Source organism: Sorex fumeus, unplaced genomic scaffold, assembly GCF_029834395.1.
Source record: "Sorex fumeus unplaced genomic scaffold, SorFum_2.1 ptg000021l, whole genome shotgun sequence".
In the NCBI taxonomy this organism is placed as follows: domain Eukaryota; kingdom Metazoa; phylum Chordata; class Mammalia; order Eulipotyphla; family Soricidae; genus Sorex; species Sorex fumeus.
The window spans coordinates 11,925,203-11,953,135 of record NW_026606078.1 but is presented as its reverse complement, the minus strand read 5'-3'; the positions used below and the strand labels follow the sequence as shown (position 1 = coordinate 11,953,135).

The 27,933-nt window shown below is 42.1% G+C and overlaps 2 gene segments (V, D, J or C); both read left to right on the top strand.

Moving 5' to 3' along the window:
- The first annotated feature begins 807 nt into the window (after window positions 1-807).
- Window positions 808-10,507, top strand: LOC130022859 (immunoglobulin lambda variable 2-8-like). The segment is given in 3 exon segments: window positions 808-853; window positions 969-1,300; window positions 10,391-10,507. Coding segments are annotated over 3 exon segments (495 nt in total).
- Window positions 10,508-18,097: 7,590 nt separating this feature from the next.
- LOC130022858 (immunoglobulin lambda variable 2-18-like) lies at window positions 18,098-20,654 on the top strand. The segment is given in 3 exon segments: window positions 18,098-18,143; window positions 18,258-18,536; window positions 20,593-20,654. Coding segments are annotated over 3 exon segments (387 nt in total).
- The last annotated feature ends 7,279 nt before the right edge of the window (window positions 20,655-27,933 follow it).

The following is a 27,933-nucleotide window of genomic DNA, read 5'->3' as shown; positions in this document are numbered from 1 at the left end:
CAGGAAAAAAAATGCTTCAGCACAAATAAGCGTGTCACTACCTTGGGGTAGTGACAAGTATGTACCCAAAGGACTCACCACCGACAGCCAACCATCAAGGGTAGGTGTTTACACAAAAGGGCAACTTAACTTTGCTAATGTTAGAGAGAACCTGAAACATGGGAGCCCACGAGAGGGCATTTCTGGAGTAACATCATACTGAGTGGTCACTGAGGAAAGACCCAGAAGATCAGGAAGGTCATGAATGTATGCGATGTCAGCACATTTATTTTCCTCTTCAAAGTAGGTCTCAAAATGTTTGTAAGAAAAAAGTTTATATAAAGGAGAATTAATTTGTTTGCTAGTTATGCTATGCAGAACTACAGAGGTGGCAGAGGTAGTCTATTGCTGGTTCAATCTCTGGCACCAGATCAGTCTCCTGGGTTTGGCCCTGGGACAAGAATGCACCACCATGGTGGCCCTGTATGGGAACCACCACAGCACCATATACTGTACTTGGAACACAGTCGAGGCTTTCAAGTGCCGGTCCTATTATCAGAGGATCACTGGGAGTGGCCTTCATGAATGTCAAAATATGATAAAAAGCCAAGAGAAATAAGCACAAATAATAATGATTTTTTTAAAGTAATGCAGAATCATCTGGAGGCCAAGGCCAGGCCAGAGAGGGGTGATCAGAGGCAGGTGCAAGAAGCAACTTTGCATGCAGGCCCCTCCCTTCTCAGGGGCAGGGGAGGGAGGAATAAGAGCTGGGAGAGTGCCAGGCCCAGGGTTGGGGTGTCAGCAGGCAGCACTCTGGGCATCTCCATCATGACCTGGGCTCTTCTCCTCCTCAGCCTCCTCAGTCAGGGCCCAGGTGAGGCTCACGGAAGGGACCCTGGGAACATCTGGGCTCACCCTTTTTTCTTCCCTCCTCAGGTCCATCCAGAACCACCCTGAACTCACCAGTGTTTTATTTTCTCTTTCTTTAGGGACCTGGGCCCAGAATGCCCTGATTCAGCTTTCCTCCGTGTCCGGGAGTCAGGGACAGACAGTCACCATCTCCTGTACAGGAACCAGCAATGACATTGGGGGATATAACTATGTCTCCTGGTACCAGCAGCAGGACAGCACAGCCCCCAAAATGTTGATTTATAACGTCAATAAGCGGCCATCAGGGATCTCTGATCGCTTCTCTGGCTCCAAGTCTGGCAACACAGCGACCCTGACCATCTCTGGGCTCAAGCCTGAGGACGAGGCTGATTACTACTGTAGTTCCTACAGAAGTGCTAACAATCTCACAGTGGTTCACGTTCATAGGGAAGTGAGACAAAAACCTGCCCTGAGTTATCTCATCCTCCTTCCTGTCTTTCTCCACTTAGATGTTCATTTGTTTAAATATTTATTTTAAAATTGAATGACTACAAACTTATGATTTTTTATTTTTTTAAATGATAACATTCTCCAAATTCTTTTATATTTAGTCTTTGTGCTGCACTTTATATTTGTGTCTAAATCTCCCTAAATTTGTATGATATGCATGCATGGACAATAATGAAGTCTTAAACTGTTTGAGGTCATCTGTAAAGCCATTTATAGAGTTGGAAAGTTTTTGGATAGAATAGGATTCCCATAATTTCAGTCCTTTAAGTCTTGTGTTGTTATAGTCTCACCTTGATATACCCATTAACTTTTTTATTCCATAATATATTTCTCCTCCTAAATAAACTTCCTATATACCATCAGTTCCTTCCAATATTTCTGCTCCTCAACTCTATACATAAAAATAATTTACAGTCCATGTCAATACATTTGGACTGGAGCGATAGCACAGCAGGTAGTCTTTGCCTTGCATGCAGCCAACATGGCCGACTTGAGTTCGATTCCTCTGCCCCTCTCGGAGAGCCCGGCAAGCTACCAAGAGTATCTCACCCACATGGCAAAGCCTGGCAAGCTACCCGTGACATATTAGATATGCAAAACACAGTAACAACAAAGTCTCACGATGGAGACTTTACTGGTCCCGCTCGAGAAAATTGATGAACAACGGTAGGACAGGACAGTCAATACATTTGCCTTGCTAGGAGTTCATTACTTTTATGAATTCATATAGAAAAATAGTTATTTAATTTTTCTTAATGATCTCAATATTTTCTAGCTTCATTCATCCAAAAACCTACATAAATCAATTGTTACAGATAAATAATAATTCCTTTATGAGCGATAGCCCAGCACATAGAGCATTTGCCTTGCACACAGCCAACATGGCCAACCCGAGTTCGATTTCTACACCCCCCTCAGAGAGCCCGGCAAGCTACCGAAAGTATCTTGCCAGCACGGCAAAGCCTGGCAAGCTACCTGTGTCATATTCGATATGCCAAACACAGTAACCATTGTCATGATGGAGACGTTACTGGGCAGCTCGAGCAAATTGATGAACAACGGGAGGACAGTAACAGTGGCAGTGATTATAAATGACTTGAAACTTGAGAAATTTATCAAAGAATAAAATTAAGTACCAATTTCTGGCTTTTTTCATTCACAGAACACAAGCAAATAAATACTTGGAATCTTTGAAATGGGTCTATCTAGAAGCAAACTGAACCAAATTGAAATGTGAGCACAACTAAGTGCTGTGATATTTGGAGGTGCAGAAATTTCAGGATCTGTAGACCTGGGATGAATCTGCAGGAACCGTAGTGAAGCCATGAAGTTAGCATCAGCAGTCGGCATGGCAGCAGCAGTGACCAGTGGTAGGACCTCAGAAGCTTCGGTAGGGGATAATATGACCTGCCCCCATTCTCAGGCGCCCCAGATTTTGATCAGGGGAAAACAATATGTCTATGAATTTCAGCTGCTTGACTTGCATTTCCTCAGAGATTTAGGCTGTGAATCTGAAGAACAAGGCTGGTGTGTCAGTCAGCATGACAGATGTTGTCGCTGTATGCTTATATTTAAAACGGGCACTTTGCTGTAATAAAACTTTTTAAAATAAACAAAATAAGAATGAAAAAGAAGACCATAAAATGGGCACTTTGTAGAAATCATCTTTTTTTTCTTTTAATTTACTTTGTCTTTTTTGGATTTTGAGGACCAGAGAAAGATGAAAAGAAAGAACTAGAAAGAATCGAGGTGGATTTCAATTCTTTCATTTCTCTCCAAGTTCTATGTTTCCCAACATAGAGGAAAAGAGAGGGATTGGAGGAGTGGATTTTTCAGCTTAGTTGTGTATTTTCCAGTTGTGCTTTTTATCTGTCTTATATCCAATGCTGTACGTGGCCACCAAATGGAGGAAAAGTTCTGGGTCTGGAAAATTCATTACTGTGGTTTATTATGAAAAGTTTGGTATACAAACAGCTGCATATCTTACAGTCTTCTTAGAAGAAATATGGGTCGTTGTGCTAGTTTGGTGGCTATTCTTGAATCCAGAGGCACAATATGGGAAACAGGAAGTTCACGACTTTTGATGTTGCTTTACAGGCAGGAACTTTCCCTCCTGATCCACATTTTCTGATCACATATTGAATTACTCAAGTAGCTGTCCCCTCTGTGTGTTCTCAGATCTCTCTGCTGCGTAGGATAGAGAAATGTTGGTGTGAGCTCCCTACAGCTGGAATAGAATCTGTTGCTGAATGTCTTATTTAACTTGAAATTAAAGTGGTATTTTTTAAAAACACTCTTCTTGAACTTACAGTTCCCCTTTTCTGCTTTATTGCTTTACTAGTGTGAGGCCTAAGGGTTGTAGACACACTGACTATGGCGCTTTCACATTAAGTTGTTTTGCCTACTGGGTCACACATCAGATTTTAGTACTCACACACTCAGCGCTCTGATCCCTGGGGAAGTATTTTTTCTGATGCAGGGGTTCACTTTTCTTAGTACTGCTCACTGTGGGTTGCAGTTGTTCACACCCACCTGGATGTTACATTTTAGAAAATCCCTTATGATGCTGGGATGCAGGCAGCAGAGCTGCCAGTTAGAAACAGCAGAGCTTCCAGGATCCTGTTCGGGACACGTGGTGGCACCAGGAATCGACCTTCAACACTTACTGGTGCTAGACAGGCCCTTTAGCCAGTAAGCTAGTCTACAGACCCTAACTCAGCTTTAGAACATAGGAAGTAGAGAATGTGAAAATTGAAGAAAAAGCAAAAGACAAAATATGAGAAATTGAAGGTAGGTTTCCAAACCTTTGAAAGGAATAAAGAGGGTTTATAACTTTATACTGAGCTTAACTATACTGGGTGGAGTGGTGGTTTATATTAATACATCATTTATATAGAAATTTATGTATCACTCACTTAAACATTTACTCCTTCACTGAGTTGAAGGAAGCCCAGAATATTTAAAATCATCTATGGCCTAATAGATTTACATGAAGTAAAAGAACAAAGAAAAAAAGCATGTTGTGAGGTTTAATCCTCTCAATTTGCTCCCCAATACATTTGCCCTCATCTCGTCCCGTGACTGCAGGAACTCTTTACTGACAGTAGCTCATGAAAGGAAATATTGAAATTTTTCCAAGTTAGTTTCCTTTCCTGATCATTTATATTAGAGAAAGAATGTTCTCAACCTTCTCAGGGACCCACAAAAGTCTTTTAAGGAGAAAGACTCTTCTTTTGTGGGAAATCCCTATTGCTTTTGCTCCTTCTACTTGGAGGCACCTGAATGATTTCAAATAAGTAGCAGGCAATACAGCTTCAAATCATTAGACCCTCTGCAAAGATCCCAACTTGGGCTCCTTCATCTATTATTTCACTTCTATTAGTGTCTTAATAACTCTTGGGGCTATCCTGTTCAGTGTATGCACATTTAGGAGTATGAGTTTTCTGATAATTTGAAATATAGAGTTAATTTATCTGCATTGCATCTATGCTGGTGGATTTACCACTTGGCAGATTGCGTATTTACATTATATCACTCTAAATTTTTATTAAATTTTATGGTATGCTTATTATCTATTTCAAAAATATTTCTGTATGCTTAGAGTGGATACTTTGTAGATATTATTGGATTATTCTGCTCTTTTCCTTCAATTTTTTTGTCATTTTGACTTGAGGACAAGAGAGAGATTGGGAAGGTACTAGAAAGAAGTGATTTGGTTAAAAACATGGAGGAAAAGAAGAGGAACTGGAGGAGAGATTTTACAGTTCAATGTGCTTTCTTCATGAGATGTGGTAATGCAATATTTGGACACCAGGGGGAAGTGAAGGCCTTGGTCTGGCAAGATCATTGTGTGGTTTACCCTGAATTATTATGAAGTACCAATACCTGCTTATCTCTCGCTTTTTCTAGGAAGAAATATGGGTGGATGTACTAGTTTGGAAGATTCTTTACTTTTTAAAAGAGAATTTTCTCTGCTTTGTATTTCGTGTGAAATAAAAATGTTCTTGAATGCCATTGTCTAGGCTTTTAAGGGACCTTAGCGTGGTTTGGTTTAAGTCTTGCAAGTTAGGGTGGCATTAAACTGTGGGAGGAGACAGTTATTTACCATATTTGTTTTACAGTGATCAGGTTATTAGCCTGCAAAGAGCAGAGTTCAAAAGGCATCCCAAGAAATTAAAAAGTTTAACCGTGGAGTACACTTCTTTTCTGGGTTTTTTTCATACTTTCTATGTAATTTTACTAAAGTATGGCTTGTTGGCTAGATGCATTAGAATTCGAATTTCTCGGAGTACTTCAAATGTTTGGGCTGGAGTGATAACACAAAGGTAGGGCATTTGCCTTGCATGCGGCTGACCCGAGTTTGATTCCTCCGTCCTTCTCAGAGAGCCCGGCAAACTACTGAGAGTATGAGAGTATCCTGCCTGCACAGCAGAGGCTGGCAAACTCCCCATGGCATATTCAATATGCCAAAAACAGTAACAACAAGACTCACAATGGAGACATTACTGGTTCCCGTTCGAGCAAATTGATGAACAGGAGGACAGTGCTACAGTGCAGTGCTTATTTCACTCAATAGCAAAGTTAGCATCTTTTAAAAATTGATGAATTTATAGTTGTCATTTTCTTTCCTCTTTCGTTTTTTTAGTGGTTGTGGTTGATATCAAAAGCTTTTTATCGCACTGACAATGGTGCTTTCACCTTTGTCAAAACCTTTCATCGTTTTGCTCATTAGGGTCACACATTGAGCATTGGAACTCCCTGGGGCTCTGTTTTCCTGGTGAAAATATTAATGTCTTATAGTACTACTTATCATTGGATGTTCCTGATAGTTTTGCTGTGCACATCAAGTAGATGTTGTATTGCAGAAAATCTCTTCTGGTGCCAGAGTCCAAACAACAAATCTGCCAAACTGAAACAACACAGCTTCAAGAATCATGTTCATGACATGTGGTGGCTGCAGGACTTGAACTTGAAACCTTACTCGTGTAAGGCAGGCATTGTATATTAGAAAGTGTCAGAACTGAAAAAGAAATTAAAAAAAAATTGACAAAATGTGAGAAATGGAAAGGAAGTTTTTCAAGTCTTTCCCCATCCCTATTCCACCCATTTTATTTAAATATTGTGGTTAACAAAGTTGATAACAAGGCAGCAAATATTTGTTGTTATAGGGAGCCAAAATTCCAACACCAATTTCACCACCACTGTCACCTTTCCTCTACAATTCACTTCATTTTCCCAACCAGTCTTCAATCATACCCCAATAGCAAGCACACAATAATTTGTTTTTTGTTGCTTTTCACTACTAAATGGATAATGGAAAGATCAAAAATTATTTCAGTATAAGGAAATTTGCAAAAATTGTATATCTACATGGGTATATTAAGTCCTTGTCTGAGGTTTTACTTAGCAGTTGTTGCAGTTAATCCTGCTGTATAATTTTTATTAGTTGAGATTGTTAGTAATGTTTGTTTGAGATTGGTTGTCTTTGACATTACATTACCGAAAAGTCAGGTGTGCTACTATTGGTATGTTTTCCAAGCTTTTGGAAGAAATAACAATGAGATGTAATTTTAAGTTGGTCTTTACAATACAGTCTGGAGAGGTGGAATTTTATTCACATATCATTTAAATAGAGATTGTTGTATCATTCACCTATATATTTATTGGTTCACTGACTTAAAGGAAGTCTAAGAATGTTGAAACTATATTAGTATTACAATATTTAGTATTATACATAGCATTATATATTATATAATATACATTATTATGCATATCATATATACTATATTTCACATAGGATTATAATCACTATATAAGGTAAAATAGAATAAAATGTTGGAATTCAAATGCAAATGTTCAAATTCATAAGAAGTACCTCACTGTGTATATACAAAGGTACAAAACTGAGCTTATACTTCTCTTTTTCTCATACTACTCTTTTAAAATACAGTCCATAATTTACTGTCTTGATTCTTGTTGAATGAGAATTGGAGAGAGGAAATTGATGTTGACAAGTTCCAGAATGCAAAGGCAACATTGGGAGACACAAAGGGGATTATCATTCCTTGTGTTTTTCTGTATTGCTCTTTATTGCTTGGACTTCCTCGATTTGGAGCATCCCTATGGTGGGTAGGTCTCTCTCTCTCTCTCTCTCTCTCTCTCTCTCTCTCTCTCTCTCTCTCTCTCTCTCTCTCTCCTTTACCTATTTTCATTACATAGCTCTTATACAGAGTGTTCATTTCCAACTATCTTTGTCATAGTGGTTCCTTCTCTATCCCAACTGCCTTCCTCCCCTGCACTTTTCACTTTCTAGATAAGAAAATTATCACTTAAATAAACCTTGGGAGCGAATGAGAGGAATGTGTTGCAGAAATGCCTCCAGAAGGAGATGGGTGAGTTCCACGACCAGTCCGAACAGTCCCAACAGCTGAAAACCTCCAGAACTCAGTTGCACCATGCTCATAGATGATCGTCACAGGCTCAGATGAGCCTCATCCTTGAGTGAATTTGCTGAAAAACCCATAAATGAGGGTTTTGTGGCCAAAGTCTCCAGATTCACATGATGTAGGTAATGGGTAACCTCCCCCATCTCCCTTTGCTTCTGGTAGTCTGGCAGTCACAGCCACGGACTGCCTCAGGGGCCATATAAGCTCATTAACAGCCATGATCCAGAGACTCAAATATAAACCTTGAAAGAGAAAGAGAGCAGCAAGTCACAGAGATGTCTTCAGATCCCAATGTCACCATCCAATTAAAAATTCAATTCTACCAGCATCACCCTATTGAAATATTAGAATGACTGGAGTTCATGTCTGCAAATACTGTAACACAACTTCTAAAAGTCTATAAAGGGCTTAATAACTCCAGGGTTATATAACAATCTTTACACACTTTCCTGTAAGAAAAGTTATGGGGATAATATCTGGCAAATTCTTCATAAGAAGAAATACAAAGTACTATCGTGGTTTTTGTGCAGACTTGGGGGGTTGGGTATAATAATTCAAAATATGGTGATGAAAAGGTGTAATGGTGGTGAGATTGATGTTGAAATATTGAATGTAATAAATTATTGTGAACACCTTTATAAAAATAAATTAAAAAATAAAAGTATGACTTTCTTAGTGACAGGTTCTGTGTCCAGACCAAGTTTCAAAATAAAGAGGAACAGTGTTGGGTGGGCCCAGGGAGCTCAGGGTAGAAGGGCCCCTGGAAGCCATGGGTGAGCACATGCATACAGGGATCATGAACCAGCCCAGAGTTTTTACATCGTATTGAAATTCCTGGAGCATGCACATAACATTTAGCTGAGAACTTACACAGAAATTCCTACTCCTTATTTCATTCCTCCTGATCCCCGATGAATTGCTAAATTCACCTGCACTAAAGTCTTTTTCTCGGGGGTATGGTGCAGCCAGTAGGTCAATTTGTACCTGTGAGGTGAGTGCATCAGCAGCCTGATGGCACCGTTAGGCATTCAGATATCCACAAATTGCTGCTGTGCCTTTGGCCAGACCCCAAAAACTTGTGGCAAAGTTTACCAAGAAAACAAATGGCCAAAATTTAGGTATGTGGGAGACACACACAAACCACCTCCAGCTCAGCTATATAATTGAAGGCATGGCTTCTCTGGTTCCTTATCGAACTGCTAAACGTCCATGAGCCCAGAGACTCAGAAAGGAATCTCCGAACCCAAAGGCTTTTGGCAGAAATGCATCCTGTTCCTGCAGCAGGTTACTGGCGCCAGGCCACTCCAGCTGGGAATTGGTTTTGTGCCTTGGCCTATTCCCCTGGGCGGCCTGGTGACCACCATCCTCCAGAGACCACTGGACAATCAGTTTTGGGTCTGCAGTGACAAGACATGCGGGACCTCATCAGATGGGGGTGGAACCAGCCCTTTCCTCCCTATCCCAGCGAAACCCCAAGTCGCTACCTATAAACGGCCTCTCTGGCTCCTGAGCAAGCTAATTAATGTCCATGATCCCAGAGACTCAGAAACAAATCTCAAAACCCAGCAGCTTTTAGCAGGAATGCATCTGGACTGCATATAAGGTGGCTGCAGCCTCAGAGCTTCTTGGATAGCCAGGTATGAACCAGTTTTGACAGGGCAACTGCAGTCTCATGGGAAGGGGGACGGTACCGACTCATCCTTCACGCCCTACCGAGGTCACGAGTTGCCCCCCAAGAGCAGTTCTCTGGCACGGCCATGGCTCCAGAGGCAAAAGGACTGAGTCCACAGCCCAGCAGCTTGCGTCAGAAAAGTGAATGGACCATGAGTTAAACTATGGCGCCATGCCTCCCCAGGAGGGAAAGGTTGTTGCTCCCTTCTGCCTTTGCCCCCCTCAGCGGCAAGGTGGCAACCACCTCAGAGCTTATAAGAAAGCCAGGTATGAGCTGGTGGTGACGGGGCAACTGAAGTCTCATGGGAAAAGGAGACGTACCGGCTCATCCGTTGCGCCTTACCGAGGTGATGAGTTGCCCCCCCCTCGAGCACAGCCATAACACCAGATGCACAGAAACCAATCTAGTAATTATCTGGCTCTTTGCAGAAATCCAAAATCGTGAGGCCACTATTGTGGCCACGTGAGGTTATATGATTCTCATAACCAGCTATAAAAAACATTTCACAATGCCTTTTCAGCAATTCTGATGGTTGGGGGGGGGGATTCTAAACAATAATGGTGCCATCTTTTGTCGAAATAATGAACGTAATCAATGAAGAGAATAGTAAAGTGGAAATCATCTGTCTCACAGGCATTGGGAGGGGTGCGAGGGGGGTATATTGGGGTTCTTGGTGGTGAAAATTGAGTACTGGTGAGGGAGAGCTGTTTGATCATTGTGTGATCAAGACTTAAACCTGAAAACTTGGTAACTTTTCCCACAGTGATTCAATAAGTAAATCTAAGAAGAAAAAATAATAAAATTATGAAAAAAGTAAGATGGAGTTCATGCCCATTCAATCAGCTAATCAGTGGCTGAATAAATAGCAGTACTCCTATGTTAAAAAAATACTTAAGTCTTTTTCTCACTACAGTTTAAGAACTCTGTACTACAAATTCAGAACTGCATTCATAGCTACCAGAGTAGAGCAGACAGACACAATGAGGATGCGGTGTACAAGTCCAGCAAGATTAATGAACTAGGTTGGTGATGTCTAAATGTCTGTACCAGTACCAACTGTTTCTATAACCTCTCGGCCAGAAATAATCCCTGAGCATTTCCAGATGTGGCCCCAAGATCAAATTAAATAACCAAAAATAGCTGGAGTAACCATACTTTTATCAAAATAGATTTCAAAACAAAAATTCTATGAGGAAAGGTGACAGATGGTCATCATGTAATAATCAAATTATCGAGCAAATGATCTGTACATCAAAAAGAACTTACACTCCTAAACATACACTTACCTAATGTTGAATCATCAAGATATATAGAACAACCTGTATAGATCTGAAAAAAGTTTCTGAGAGCAATAAAATAGTAGTAGTAGATTTTAACACCACTCTCTCTCACTGCCTGATAGATAAACCAGAAAGATACTCAAAAAGAAAACACTGGTCCTAAAGTAAGAAATTGAGGAGTTGGTTCCAGCAGACCTTCCTAGATATCTTCACCCCTCTCCGAAACCCCAAATTTGGTGTAAATATTCTTCTCCAATAAACATGGAACATTCTCTAAGAGCTTGGAGTTCTTAAAATGCTGAGAAAATCTCAAGGCCAAACTAGGCTGCCAAAATGAAGAAGACAAAAATGACTGTACTTTCAATGCACGTACGCTGGCATCAGATGCATCCATCGAGGACTTGATGGTACAAGCTCGAAAGATCAAGTACGACATCATTGGTCTGACTGAGACCAGAAGGCATCAATCACATTACGCTGTTTTTGACACTGGAGAAGAACTCTTCCTCGGAATATGCAACAAAACAGGTGTCGGAGGTGTCGGTGGTCCTTGTCAACACGAACTTGGCCATGATCATTGATTCATTCCAATGCCAAACAACCCGAATTGATGATTACACTTGAATAGATGTGGCTCATTCTGGCAGTTTCTATCTTGGTTGTCTATGCAGCAACATCCAATTATGATGAAGGAGAAATTGAGAAGTTCTACATGGAGCTGGAGAAGTTCTATAAAGAAGACCACACCTTCTACAAGATTATTGTTGGTGATTTTAATGCCAAGATAATACCGAGAACATAAGCTGAAGAACTCCACATCGGGACCCATGGCCTAGAGTGGAACAAACAGGGTGAGAGTCTCTCTTGAGTTTCTCATGTATACCTAGACAATCCATGGTAACTCACAGTTCCAGAAGGCTGAATCTAAACGTTGGACATGGGAGTCTCCTGGTGGACGGTTCCACAACAAAATTGACCACATCATATTCAATCGACGGTTTTGCCTGACTGATGTCGCTGTCTTCCCAAAATTTCAAGCAGTATCAGACTACCTTCTCCTTCATGCAAAATTCTACTTCACAGAGTCAGGAGAAAGGGCTGAAAAGTTTAAGAAGAGAACTCCCAGACGACCACCAACTGGGAGCTCTTTGGCTCTGTTGCAGCAACATGGGAAGATGCCATCATTGATAACATTGACGAGGAATACGATCAACTGGTTCAGCACCTCCATGATTGTGCAAGGAATGCCGAGAGAGATAACCACAAATAAATGCCTATCTTAGAAAACTCTTGAGCTTATTCGCCAATGTGGCTTGGTGCAAGCCTCAGGCAACCGCAAGTGAACATCCGCGCTCAAAAAGCAGTGCAGAGAAGTGATAAATGAAGACCTCAAAGAGAGAAGAGCAGCAGTGCTGGTACATGGGGCAGAAGCGGGAAAATCATTCACCTCGCCCACTGACATTCTTATGGATCTATCACATCTCCTAGAAGGGCAATGGAGAAGATTATCCATGTCTTCTACTTGGGTCTCTTTGATAGCTACGTCCACCTTCCCACACACCAAATTCTACAGGATGGATACATCGTTCCCAACGTTCTCTCTTTCGAAATCCAACACACCATTTTATCAGTAAAGAAGTGAACAGCACCTGGCCAAGACAAGGTCAGACGCAAACAACTTAAGACTCTGCCATTGTTACTCATCAATACACCGGTTTGGCTTTTTCTTTTCACGCTACCTGTCTGAATGCAAGATTCCATCCCAATGGAAAACCAGCAGGATTATACTACTGTACAAGAAGAGAGACATCCACGACATTGGCAACTATCACTGGATCTGCCTATTGTCTGTCATCTACAAGCTGTTCACTCGAGTCATCCTGAGTAGTATTAGCAGAAGACTAGATGAAGGACAACCATGCGAGCAAGCCAAGTTCTGCAAAGGATTCAGCAAGATCGACCCTATCCGCATAATAACCATGTTCATTGAGGTTTCTCATGAGTTCAAGATGCTGCTCTGTCTAACGTTCATTGATTTAAAGAAGGCCTTTGATTCTGTTGAGATGGAAGCAGTCATCAAAGTCCTAGCAAATCACGGCATTCAAACTCAATACATTAGGATCCTCCCTGAGCTGTATTACGGATTCCCTACCAGGATCTCACCATTCTACACAGATGTGATACCAATTACCGGAACAGGAGGAGTAGAATAAAAAGGAGGAGGAGGAGGAGGAGGAGGAGGAAGAGGAAGAGGAGGAGATATTGGTGGTGGAAAACATATACTGATGAATGTACAGGTGCTGCAACATTATATCACTGAAACCCAATCATGAACAACTTATATGTATATCTCATTGTTTCTCAATTAATTTTTTTAAATTTTTATAAACTAAATGAAGTTAAAATAAAATACTGAGCACCACTAGGTGTGATCCCAAGACAAAACAAAACAAATAGAAAACCCAAAATCAAGGCGTTAGGAGAAAACAAGGAGGAAAAGAACAAGAAGTTTGGAGGATGCTAGAAATTGAAACGAGTGGTAGAAATCAACTTCATTGTGCTGCTTCTATAAATTTTGGTTATGCCACTAGATGACTCCAGGGGGCAGTGATGACCTGTATTCTGGTACTATCTTTACTTAGTTTACCGGAAATAAACTCAAACGTCTCAAAACTGCCTCTCACTAAGTTTATCTAAAAGAAAAATAAGGGTGCACTATCCCAAATGTGCTGTTTCATTGAGTGCAGCAACACAGAAGGGAAAACCGGAAGTTCACTATTGTTCTCTATTAGTTCAAATGTGGCTGCCTCTCCTTTTTACATTCTGTGACCCACATATCGGGGATTCAAATAGTTGTTGTTTCTAAACTCTCATAATTTATAACTAAATTAAAGAGTGTGTATGTTTGGGGGGAGGGGGGAGGCAAATGGTGTTGTGATCTCACTGACCCTTTTACCTTTGCATTATATTCTTTTTCTTGAAAGCTGTAAAGTATATCTTCCTCTCCTCTCCCTTATTCAATGTTGCAGAGGTGGTTGTACAATGATGGAGAGCAGGGGGTCTAGATAGACTGACTGTGATACTTTTCCATTGAGTTCTGGTGCTTGCTAGAGCTGCACATCAGTTGGCAGAGCTTCCCCACTCAACACCAAGTGTTCCTCAAGGCTGCCCTTCCTGACCTGGTGCCACACATCTTATCTGTTTATTGGGATTGTACACCATTAAGTTTAGAGTTCACACACACACACACACACACACACACACACACACACACTGGGAGTTGCTCGTGAAATTGGGAATTCACACAGCTGCCAATATGAAATAACAAAGCTTCCTAGATTGTACTCAGCACATGTGGAGTTACCAGGGATTGAACTGGAAAGGCAGGCATTCCAAGCTTTGAATTGCCTCATAGGATTTGGATGGTGAGGTGGCAGTAATGGTGATGAAGATAGCTTATTTAATAGTTCATTAAGTTTGTACTTAGTACTGTCCTCCCATTGTTCATCAATTTGCTTGAGCCGGCACAAGTAACATCTCCATTGTGAGACTTCTTGTTACAGATTTTGGTATATCGAATATGCCAGGGGAGCTTGCCAGGCTCTGCAGTGAGGGCGGGATACTCTCTGTAGCTTGCCGGGCTCTCCATCAGGGACAGAGGAATCGAACCTAGATCAGTTGTGTGCAAGGCAAATGTCCGACCCGCTGTGCAATCATTCCAGCCCTTCACATAATAATTCCTAATAAATAGATTGAATTTACCAATAGTCAGGAACTAGAGTGCTACCATGGACTGCTTCATCCTCATAGAAATCCTGAAAAGCAGTTGATATTCCAAGAAAACAGGATTGGGGGGAGGGTGGATAACTGGCTGTGCTCTGGCCTTACTTCTGGCTCTTTTCTCAGGAATCACTCCTGACAAGGGGTTCAGGGACCATACTGGGTGCTTAAGATCAAAGCTGGGTCAATCACTGGCACAAAAAAGGAGCCTTACTCACTCTGTACTCTCTCTCTCTCTGAGCTCCCAAAATAGGAATTTTAGAGAAATAATTTGCTCAAGGTTACTTAGCAAAGTAGTGGTGGAATCAGGATTCCAGTCACCTTTCACTGAACTTGCAACCTCAGGGGCCATCTCCAGTCTTTGATCTTCCACATCCTCAGTGTCAACATAGCAGCAATAGCAGTTCTCTGTGAATGGTGTTGATTCAGTAACCTAAGTATTATGCACAGAGAAATAGGCCAGCTGACCCTGTTAACAGTTCTCTCTCCACAGCACCACTTAAGAAAAGGCAAGGCTGGAAATGTGACAGCAGGCTAATGAGAGAGGAAAATGGACTGTGTGAAAATGAATGTAAATCTTACCTAAGGCTTACAGCTTTTCAAACATTCACCCCTAGAGCTCATGGTTACAGTCAAAAGATGAAGAGCCTGTTGAGGGCCTCCATACTGGCCGAACTGAAGGCTGCCGGTCCCTTCAAACTCATCACCAGCACTCTGATAACCCTCTCGCTTCACTCTCCTACACCAAGTGCACTCCCTGAATGCTGGTGACTTTTTCCACAGACAAAATTAAACACAAAATGGCTTCACAACTGCCCAGAGGCTTCTTTCCAAGTATGTCATGGTCATGGTCCTCCCGTTGTTCATTGATTTGCTCGAGCGGGCCCAGTAACATTGTGAGACTTGTTACTGTGTTTGGCATATCGAATACCTCATGGGTAGCTTGCCAGGCTCTCTAAGAGGGGTGGAGGAATCGAACTCGGTTGGCCATGTTGGCTGTGTGCAAGGCAAATGCCCTACCCGCTGTGCTATCGCTCCAGCCCCTCCAAGGATGTACATATTAAAATGTTCACCACATACCTGCTCCTCTTCCAATCAAGTACCCATAACTAAACACCTATTACTGGGAAGCTGAGACACTGCAGGTTAAGTTTCAAAGAATAACAACAACAAAATCACTTTTGTGCTTACACCAGCAAAGGTTTTTAAGACAGCCGGTGGCAGAACTCTCTCTCTCGAGCGGCTGAGCCCACTCCCAGATGTCCAGTTTGGCAGCCGAAACTCCTCTCCAGACCCAGCCATCATAGAGCAGGTGGTGGAAAGCACAGTGGGCTGATGTGAGTTATCAGACGAAGATGCAGACTAGGGGGAGGCATGTATGAGTGTGTGTGTGGGGGGGGGGGGTTCCTAATTTAGATAGGAATGGACCATCGGTTGACCCCAGCCAGCATCATGAGGCCTGTCTACAATTTGGAATGTCACTGGGACGCTGTAAACGTGAAAGGGGAGTTGAGAACCAGTGGGCAAAGGATGACCTGACACAGTTGGATACTAGATCCCCTGCCCCGTAGCTCACAAGGTCATTGGGTACACTGCCACCCGAGCGGGAGAAGGGCCCAGCGCTGCAGGCCTTGCAGCAGGGGCTTCTTCAGGGACGTGGCTGATGTTCAAGGGAAGAATGTCTGCTGCCACCTGCCCGGAGACCCAGAGGGAGGCGAGAAGACCGAATCAAGGGCTCCCCGAGACCAGGTCATCCCCCTTCCCCCAAGGCCTCTGGGCTGGAGAGAATTCGCTACAGAGCCACCTTGACATCACCCGGGGCCGCCACCACGTAAGTTTCTACTTACATGTTAATAATCCAAATGGGTTGCCAACCTTAAAAATGTTGATTGAAGGTAGAGTAGAACTCCCAAAGTAACCGTCACTTGGAGAGGCGAAGAATGATTCTAGAAAGCAGGTAAGTGCATTGCATTGAGCCATCCATTTTTGTGGAACTTTTATCTACAGTCTATTTCTAACTGACAGGTGGCGCAGGCAAATACTATATAAATGAGCAAACTCAGTGACTAAGAGACTTAAAGATGGAGCAGACATTTTGGCATCTTGGTAGGGTTGAACAATTAAGAATTGTAGTTCATTCAAAAAGAAGGAACCCAAGATTTAATCATAAGTTGCAGAAAAAGATGAGAATCTAACATTATTTTTAGAAGCTTTTAGGTGAAATAAAGAGAAGGATGTAGTATTATGTTGGTTTTTATATTTAGTATCCATATTTACAGAAAGAGGACTTAGAAGCATATAGTATTTACATAAAGAAACTTGATCACATATCTATGAATGTAGTGATCTAGAAGAAAACCACCTTAGAAGGGTGAAAAAACTGCCTGTAGTCTGTCACAAATTAAAGACAAACTGGAACTAAGGTCCTTGGATAATATGACTGTTCATAAATACCGCATTGTACAGATAGGAATGAAGAAAAATCAAACCTGATTTTCTATGTCTCTCAGAGTACTACCTCCATGTAACACCTACTGTGGGATACACAATTTATTTTTAACTCTCCCTAAATATCAAAGCAGGATAAAATAAAGTTGCAAGATGAATAATGTGAAGGAGATCTGAAAAGAAACAGACACAAAAACCTATTGTAGCTGACAGGTGCCCTTGTTTGTTGAAAGGGCTTCCTCCCTGGGGTGTGTATGGGGGGGGGGGGGGTTGAACTGGGAGTCACAATCTGCTTCTGAGTCCAGGACAACAAATGCCTCAGCACAAATAAGTGTGGCTGGGGTAATGACAAGATCTTACCTGAATGTCTCACCACCAGCAACCAACCATCAAGAGGAGATGTTTACACAAAAAGGCAGGTTAACTTTGCCAGTGTTAGAGAGACACTGAAGCATGGGCACCCACAAGAGGGCATTTCCTGGAGTAGCACTGTACCGAGTGATCATTGAAGCAGTCACATTACAAACAAAGACCCAGAATAGGAAGGTCATAACTGCATGCGATGTCATCACATTTATTTTCCTCTTCAAAGCAGGAATCAAAATGTTTGAGTAAAATTTATATCAAGGAGAATTAGTTTTCTTGATAGCTGTGCTATACAGAAATACAGAAGTGCCAGAGGTAGTCTATTGCTGGTTCAATCTCTGGCGCCAGATTACTCTCCTGGGTTTGGCTTTGGACTCACAGAGCACCGTGACCCTGGTGGTTCACAGTACCATGCAGTACATTTGGTCCACAGCACGCTACTCATTTCAGGCATTGAACTGGCAGACCCATTAGCAGAGTATCACAGGGAGTGGCCTTCATGCACCCCGTGAATGCCAAAATTAGATAAAAAGTAAATTAAAAAAAGCAATAAGAATGATTTTTTAAAGTAATGCAGAATCATCTGGAGTCCAAGACCAGGCCAGAGAGGGGTGAGCAGAGACAGGTGCAGGAAGCAGCTTTGCATGCAGGCCCCTCCCTTCTCTGAGCAGGGGAGGGATAAGAGCTGAGAGAAAGGCAGGCCCAGGGTTGGGGTGTTAGCAGGCAGCACTCTGGGCATCTCCATCATGACCTGGGCACTCCTCTTCCTCAGTCTGCTCAGTCAGGACTCAGGTAAGGCTCAGGAAAGGGACCCTAGACACATCTGGGCTCACTCATTGTCTCCCTTCCTCAGGTCCATGCAGAACCAGTCTGAACTCATCAGTGTTTTATTTTCTCTTTCTTCAGGGACCTGGGCCCAGAATGCCCTGATTCAGCTTCCCTCAGTGTCTGGGACTCGGGGACAGACAGTCACCATCTCCTGTACAGGAACCAGCGATGACATTGGAAGATATAATCTTGTCTCCTGGTACCAGCAACAGGAGGGCAAGGTCCCCAAAATGCTGATTTATGAGGTCAACCATCGGCCATCAGGGATCCCTGATCGCTTCTCTGGCTCCAAGTCTGGCAACACAGCAACCCTGACCATCTCTGGGCTCATGCCTGAGGATGAGGCTGATTACTACTGTGGCTCAACCAGGCGTGGTGGAACATGCATAGTAGTTCATGTTCATAGGGAAGTGAGACAAAAACCTGCTCCGAGTCATCTTATTCTCTTTCCCTTCTAAACTAAGATTTTCATTATTTTTAAATTTATTTTGAAATTGAATGAGTACAAGCTTTTGGTATTTTTAAGTTCCAACATTCTCAAAATTCTTTCTTATTTACTCTCTTTTCTGCTCTTTTTATTTGTTTCTAATTCTCTCTGAATTTGTATGGTATTCAGGCATGCACAAAAATACAGTCATAAACTGTTTGAGCTAGTCTGTACATCCACCTATAAAGTTGGAGAGTTTTTGGATAGAATTGGCATCCCATAATTTCAGTCCTTTAAGACATGTTTTCTTTAGTCTCACGTTAATACATGCATTAACATTTTTATTCCATAACATATTTTCCTCTAAAAGAAACGTCCTATATAGCATCAGTTCTTTCCAATATTTCTGCTCCTCAACTCTCTACATAAAAAAATTCACAATCCATGTCAACACTTTTGTATTGCTAGGAGTTTACATATCCCTGTTAAGGATTCATATAGCATATTAGTTGTTTAATTTTTCTTATTGATCTCAATTTTTTCTCGGTTAGTTCTTCCTGAAACCTACATAAATTAATTGTTACAGATAAATAATAATTTCTTTTATGACTATAAATGATTTTCCCTTGATAAATTAAAAAATGAATAAAATTAAGCACCAATTTCTGGTGTTTTCATTCAGAACACACAAGCAAATAGATACTTGAAATCTTTTAAATAGGACTATCCAGAAGCAAACTGAAACAAATTGAAATGTGAACCTGATAAAGTGCTGTGGAATTTGGAGGTCCAGGTACTTCAGGATCCTTAGAAGTGGGATGAGCCTGCAGGAACCTTAGTGAAGCCATGAAGTTAGGTCATAAGCAGTTGGCATAGCTGCAGCAGTGTCAAGCAGTGTGACGTCAGAAGCTTCTGTAGTGGGGAACATGGACTACCCCCATTCTCAGGGTGCCCCAGTTTTAACCATGGGATTCCAGTGTGTCTGTGAATTTCAGTTGCTTGACTTGCATCTCCTCCGAGATTTAGGTTGTGAATCTGAAGAGCAAAACTGGTGGATGAGTCAACATGAAGAGGTTGTCACTGTGTGCTTATATTTAAAAAGGGCATTTGCTGTAATAAAACTTTTAAAAATAAACAAAAATAAAAAAGAAAACCATAAAATGGGGACTCTGTAGGAATCGTCTGTATTTCTTTTCTATTAATGTACGTTTTCTTTTTCTTTCTTTTTTTTTTATTCTGAGGACCAGGGAAAGAGATTGAAAAGGACTAGAAAGAATCAAGGTGGTTTTCAATTCTTACATTTCCCTCAAAGTCTCGATGTTTCCCATCTGTGTAATCTCCGGGCAGCTAAGGGAGCTCCCCGCAGCTCAGCTCTCCCTCTCACCACCCTCATGAGATGCCATTCCTCTACCCAGGGTGCCCCATGCCATGGGTGGATGAAGGAGGAGATGAGGGCCAGGCTGGTTGATGATCAGTTGCCATTTATTCCATTCTCGCCACTTGTCTGTTCCAATCTCTCTAAGCTCTCCGTTCTCTTCTCACACTGCCCCTCATTCCTGTCTCCTCCTGTCTCTCCCGCTCATCTCTCTGTGCTCCCTCTCACAGTCTGGTCTCTTGTTTCTCCAAGCGCCTGCTCCTGCATTCCTCCCCTACGTTCTTCTACATCGATCCCCTTTGCTATTCTTTCCGCTTCATCATGCTGCCCTGGTCTCTTTCTGGTCTCTCTCCAACACCCATCCTTGGAGGTAGCTATGGCTACCCTGTCCTGCAATAAAATCAACATATCAAAAGCCCTTCCTGACTGCCCATCAGGCCCAAGGGAAGAAATCCCACCTAGGGATGTTTCTCTTCTCCTTAGTCCAATAACTTAATTGATATCTTAATTAGCATCTTAATTCTACTTCTTAATATTAGTTATTTTGTATGGACACAGTAAGAGATACATTGAGCTTCTAGGGTGACTCTTCTGGGAACATCTCGCCATAGGCTCAGTCTACAGTGCTCAGACTGGATTTATCATTCCTAGACCTAGCAGGGTCCTGATCTAGTTATTACATTTTGGATCATTACAGAACTTGTCCATATCCATGCTCTTAACTTATAGTTATAACTATAAGTTAAGAGCCCTTCCTGACTGCCTGGCTTTGGCCAGAACCATTTCAATGCCAGGGTAGCTCATAGCTGATAGCTTGACCTGGATCCATCCAGTCCCTCGTAGGGATCCTGCTTTGGGGGATCTAAGAAGTAAGGGCAACTGAGGCTTAAATCGTGAGAACAGATGTCCAGGAGGTAATATTATCTGGAGTCAATTAACTCCCAAGTTATAAAAACATTAATTATCTTCCTGTGTCTATACAAAAAGGACATTGCTCTGAATCATCTATGCAAAGGACTGAAGGAGAAGAGAAAAGCAAAATTTACAAGTTAACGGAGCACAAAGAAAGAGGTTACAAATAAACACAGAGGAATGAGAGCACTGTAATGGAAGTAACCCAGTAAACCTAAGCTCCCTGTGGCAAGGCGAAAGGGAAAAACCAATGTTATCTCACACTCAACATAGAGGAAAAGAGAGGGATTGGAGGAGAGGATCTTCAGCTTAATTGAGCTTTTACCAATTGTGCTTTTTATCAGTCTTTGTAATGCAGCATGTGGCCGCCTGGTGGAGGTAAAGAGTTGAGTAGGGAAAATTTATTGCTGCGGTTTATTCTGAAAAGAGTGGTGTACCACAGCTGCCTATCCTTCACTCTTCCTAGAAGAAAAATGGGTGGGTGTACTAATTTTGTGGCTATTCTTGAATCCAGATAAAAATGGGAAACAGGAAGTTCATGACTCTTGATGTTGCTTTAAATGCAGAAGTTTCCCTCCTGATTCACATTTTCTGATCCACATACTGAGTTACTCAAATACTGTCCTCTCTCTGTGCATTCTCAGGGCTCTCCATTGCATAGGATGGAGAAATGTTCCCCTAGTTCCCCTCATGAATATTTTGTGATTCACATTTTCAATTTCTCAAATTGCTGTCTTCTGAGGATTCTCATGGCTTTCAGATGCATATGGTAGAGAAATGGTGTCTGAGTTTACTAGAACTGAAGAGTAATCTGTGGTTGAGTATTTATTTGACTTGACAGTAAAGTGAGTATCTTTTAAGAATTGGTGAATTTATGTCTCACTTCCTCACCTTCCTAGTTTTTTCAGTGGTTGTAGTTGATATCAAAGGCTTCCTCTCTTTCTTAGTTTTTTCAGTGGTTGTAGTTGATATCAAAGGCTTCCTCTCTTTCTTAGTTTTTTCAGTGGTTGTAGTTGATATCAAAGGCTTCCTCTATTTCTTAGTTTTTTTCAGTGGTTGTAGTTGATATCAAAGGCTTCCTCTCTTTCTTAGTTTTTTCAGTGGTTGTAGGTTGATATCACACTCACTATGGTGCTTTCACATTCAGTTGTGTTGCTCATTAAGGCTACACATTCAGCATTGGTGCTCCTTAGGACTCTATTTTCCAGGTGAAAATATTAATGTCTTATACTACTGCTCATCATTGGATGTTCTGTTAATTTTACTATTCATACGACATGGGTGTAGGATTGCAGAAAATCTCCTCTGGTGCTGGGATCCAGACAGCAAATCTGCCAATTTGAAAGAGCTTCCAGAATTATGTCCATGACATGTGGTGGCACCAGGATTGGAACTTGAAACCTGACTCATGCACAGCAGGCAATGTGTATTGGAAAATGTCAAAATAGAAAAAAAAAAAGAAAAAGAAAAAATGTGAGAAATGAGAAGTCATTTTCCAAGCCTTTCCCTATCCCTCTCCCACCCACTTTATTTAAATATTGAGGCTAATAAAGTTGATCATGATGATTTTTACAGGCAGCCAATATTCCAATACCAATCCCACCACTCCTCTCACCTTCCCACTATAATTGACTCTATTTTGCTAACCAGCTTTAACCCCTGCCTTCGTAGCAGGCTCACAATTATTATTTTATGTTGTTTTTTACTACTAAAAGGGCAATGGAAAGATTAAACAATTTTTCTTTAGAAGAATATTTGTAAAAATTGTATACCACCACTGTTAGATTAAGTCCTTATCTGAGGGCTTACTAAGGTGTTGTTACAGTTAAGCCTTCTGTGCAATTTTTGGTTGTTGAAAATGTTAGTAATATTTATTGAGATTGCTTGACTTTTGCATTATATTCCAATCCAATCTGCCTTAACACTACTGGGATATTTTCCATGCTTTTGGAAGGAATAACAATGAGATGTAATTTTATGTTAGTCTTCACAATACACGTTGAGAGATGGAATGATATTCATGTATTTCATAACTGTATAGAGAGATTGACGTATCACATAGCTTTAAATTCATTGTTTCACTGACTTAAAGGAAGTCCAAGAATGTTGAAACTGTATTTGTATTATAATGTATAGTATATAATATATGGTATTATATATACTATATATCATTATATATTATACAAGATACTAATTATATAATATATAATATTATGCATATTATATATTTTATATAGTATTATAAGAATGGGACGTAAAAGGGAACAAAATATTGGATTATACAAAATTATAAGAAATACCTTGCTGAGATTGTACTTCTCTCTTTTTTCTCTCACTACTATTTTTTCAATGCTAGAATAGAGTACATAATTTACTGTCTTATGCTTGTTGAATGAGAGTAAGAGGGAGGAAATTTAAATTGACAAGTTCAAGAATGCAAAGGCAACATTGGGAGACACAAATGGGAGTATCACTTGTGGTGTTTTTCTATTTTGCTGTTTATTCTTGGGCTTCCTTGATTCGAAGCATCCCTGTGGTGCAAAGGTGAGTATTCCAGTGATCAAGTGCCTGAGGAATTCCATGCTGCAGATATTTCAGCACAAACAAGTGTGGCAGGGTCCAGTGAAAAGTGTGTAGTTTGGAGACCCACAGTAAGAGATCACCATGAGCAAGTCTTTAGAGATATAACCAAATTTCCTAATGCTAGAAAATAACCCAGAATATGGACTCCCAATAGAGAGTATCTCTATGGGTGACCCAAGCTTGTGTGTTCACAGAGACATTGTTGTGTCCCAGCAGGGTCCCATAGACACAAGTGATCATGAACACGAGGGATTTCAGCATATTTATTGCCTCGAGCAGGCCCCAGTGACGTCTCCTTCGTCCTAGCCCTGAGATTTTTAAAAAAGTGCCAAATTCAAGGCTCTTTCAGAGTTAGGAGAATGAGACCCATCATTGTTAATGGTATTTGGCATATTGGGTATGCCACGGGGAGTTTGCCAGACGCTGCAATGTGGGCATAAGATAATAAGATAATAAGATGTCACTTCTGGGAGCTGGATTTTATAGTCTCTGAGTCTTGGCCGTTGATGGGATTACACGATGCCAGGGGGCCAGTTGGTGGGTGTGACCCCCGCCTACTGGAACTTGGAGGATCTGGGAGGAGGATGCTCAGCCCTGATCAGGTAGGCTTGGAGATCTCAGCCCCGGGACCCGCATGCCTTTGTTCCTCTGCTGGTACCTTCATGTGTGCGGAGAGTGGTCTCAGCATGGTGGTGGCTGGTTCTGGAGGTCTTCGGCTGCCGGAGCCCTGGTCGGGGCGGGGAGGAAATCTCAACCCGCTCCCCTTCAAGGGGCCCCAGCGAGAACAGCCCGGTGTGGGGGCAGGAGACTCTGCGCTGTTGCATATTTATTATTCTCTGTAAATCAAGTATAAAGAAATATTTATTTTGAGTGTTGGGAGGATCCTCCCAGGATGGGAGAAGCATGCTGAAAGCAGACTATAGACCAAACATGATTGCCACTCAATGCCTCTTTTGCAAACCACAACACCCAAAAGGAGAGAGGGAACAAAAGGGAATGCCCTGCCACAGAGGCAGGGTGGGATGGGGGGGTTGGCGTGTGGGAGGGATACTGGGATCCTTGGTGGTGGGAAATGGGCACTGGTGGAAGGATGGATATTTGATCATTGTATAATTGAAACCCAAGCACAAAATTTGTAAGTCTACAACTGTATCTCATGGTGTCTCACTTATAAAAATTTTAAAAAAAAGAAATATTTATTTTGAGAAAAGTAATGTCAGAAAAATTTGTTTATTTTATATCTGTGCTGTAAAGAAATCCTAAGACATCAGTCCAAGGCCAGGCCAGGGAGGGGTTTAGCAGAAGCAGATGCAGGAAGCAGCTTTGCATGCAGGCCCCTCCCATCTCTGGGGCAGGGGAGGGATAAGAGCCTGGGGAAAGCCAGGCCCAGGATTGGGGAGTCAGCAGGCAGTACTCTGGGCATCTCCATCATGACCTGGGCTCTTCTCCTCCTCAGCCTCCTCAGTCAGGGCTCAGGTGAGGCTCAGAGAAAGGACCCTGGGAACACCTGCGCTCACCCATTGTCTTCCTTCTACATGTCTATCCAGAACCATACTGAACTCACCAGTGTTTTATTTTCTCTTTCTTCAGGGACCTGGACTCAGAATATCCTGACACAGCTTCCCTCCACATCTGGGACTCAGGGACAGACAGTCACCATCTCCTGTACAGGGACCAGTGATGACATTGGGGGATATAATCTTGTCTCCTGGTACCAGCAGCAGGAGGGCACATCCCCCAAAATGCTGATTTATAATGTCAATACGCGGCCATCAGGGATCCCTGATCGCTTCTCTGGCTCCAAGTCTGGCAACACAGCGACCCTGACCATCTCTGGGCTCAAGCCTGAGGATGAGGCTGATTACTACTGTGGTTCTTACAGAAGTGGTGGCACACACACAGTGGTTCACACTCACTGGGAAGTGAGACAAAAACCTACTCAGTGTTCCCTAAGCTCCTTTACTTCTGAAATATAACACTTTTACTTTGCTTGAGCGGGCACCAGCAATGTCTCACAACAAATTGTGAGACTTGTTGTTACTGTTTTTGGCATGTCGAATATGCCATGGGGAGCTTGCCAGGCTCTGCTGTGTAGGCAGGATACTCTCAGTAGCTTTCCCGGCTTTCCAAGATGGACTGAGGAATCGAACCCGCGTCAGCTGCATGCAAGGCAAATGCCCTACCCGCTGTGCTCAAAAGGAGGGTGGTAGGTAAAGTAAGTCTGGTTATCTCTGGTTCTCAAAAGCAGGTTAAAAATTCCAATGTTACTTCTTAAACTCTGAAGACATTAGGTTAAGTAAAAGAAGTCAATACAATCTCTCTCTCTCTCTCTCTCTCTCTCTCTCTCTCTCTCTTTCTCTCTCTCCCCCACCACCACCTCATATAATGACAAATTATATGAAATGTCCAAAACAAGCAAGACCACAGGAAAGATCAGCTGTTGCTCGGAACAGGAGTAATTGTAAGTTAAAGGGTAGTTAGTGGGTTTGGTTGGGATGGAAGCAAGGGATATGGGCATGATAAAAATGCCCTACAATTCAGGGACCAGAGCATTAGAACATCAGGTAGAGTGCTTGCCTTATATATGGTTGACCTGGATTTGATCCTTGGCACCCTGTATAGTGCCTCAAGCCCACCAGGAGTGATCCCAGATCACAAAATCCGGAGTAAGCTGTGAGCATTGCCAGGTGCGGCCCAAAACACAAACAAAAGAGGCAGGAGCAATAGTACAGTGGGCCGGATGCTTGCCTTGCACTCAGTCAACCCAAGTTCAACCCCTGGCACCCCATATAAACCTCTTTGCACTGCCAGGAGTGATCCCTGAGCACAGAGCCAGGAATAAACCCTGAGTACCAACAGGTATGGCCTGCAAAATGCACTAAAATTACCTGAACCTCTTTAGGAAAAAAGAGTCAGGAGTCAGGATGCCTGCCTAAGCATCACTGGTATGGCCCCAAACCAAACTAAAAACCAACAAAATAAGCCAAAAACCAAAACCAAAATATTAAACTACATAACTTAAAATATATTATGATATGTAAATTATTATAAAACCCAGCTCCCGGAAGAGAACAGCACAGAGTCTCCTGCCTCCATGCCTGGCTGTCCTCGCCGGGGCCCCTTGGAGGGGAGCGGGTTGAGTTTCCCTCCCCGCCCTGACCAGGGCTCTGGCAGTCGAAGACCTCCATAACCAGCCACCACCATGCTGAGACCACTCTCCGCACACTTGAAGGTACAGGCAGAGGGACAAAGGCATGCGAGTCCTGGGGCTGAGATCTCCAAGCCTACTTGGATCGGGGCTGAGCATCCTCCACCCAGATGCTCCAAATTCCAGTAGGTGGGGGTCACACCCACCAACTGGCCCCCTGGCACCGTGTAATCCCATCAACGGCCAAGACTCAGAGACTATAAAACCCAGCTTCCGGAAGCGCATGGTCTCATTCGTGGCCGCATGACATCTTATTATCTCATTCCTACTTTGAACAAACTGGCAGACCACTGAATGTAACCTGCCCACATGGCAGAGTCTGGCAAACTCCCCAGTGGCGTACCCAATATACCAAATACCAGTAACAATGATGGTTCTCTTTCTCCTTACTCTGAAAGAGCCTTGAATATGGCTCTTTTTAAAAATTCTCAGGGCTAGGATGAAGGAGATGTTACTGGGACCTGCTCGTCACAATCGACGAATAACAGGATGGTCTTGATCATGATCGTGATGCAAATTACATTTCAACAAAACTATTATAAAAATACAGAACGTTTAAATTATTATAAGAAACCATTCAAACGTCAGTGTCATAAATACAATTTATTTACTAACATATAAAACATTACAATAATATTTCCAGTGATTCCAGGGAGTATTTACATATCTATAAATCCTTCAAACACTGGAATTTAAAAACTATCAACAATAAATTCCCTTTACCACTTATACAATAGAAAATGTTTTTCACCTTAATTGTATATGGAATTATGAAGCTTATTCTTAACCTTGAACTTGCCTTGTCTGTCTTAGAGCTATCTGTGCTGGCTTCCACTGTAACACTTACTTTGCTTTCTGCAAATTTTATAGCAGCATTCGAGGCTTTGCTGTGACTCCATTCATTTCATTTTTTCTTTTCATCATCCTGTTATTCGTCGATTGCCTCGAGCAGGCCCCAGTAACGTCTCTTTCATCCTAGCCCTGAGATTATATTCAAGGCTATTTAGGAGAGTGAGACCCACCATTGTTACTGGTATTTGGCATATTTGGTACGCCACGGGGAGTTTGCCAGACTCTGCCCTGTGGGCAGGCTACATTCGATAGCCTGCAAGTTTGTCCAAACTTGCTGCTGTGACTCCATGACAAAATATTACCAGAACTTGGTCCCTGAACTGTTCCAGTATTTCCTGGGGCTTCTGCTGGAGCAAGTAAGACTGGTCTACTCATGTTATTACTTATCAATAAACAT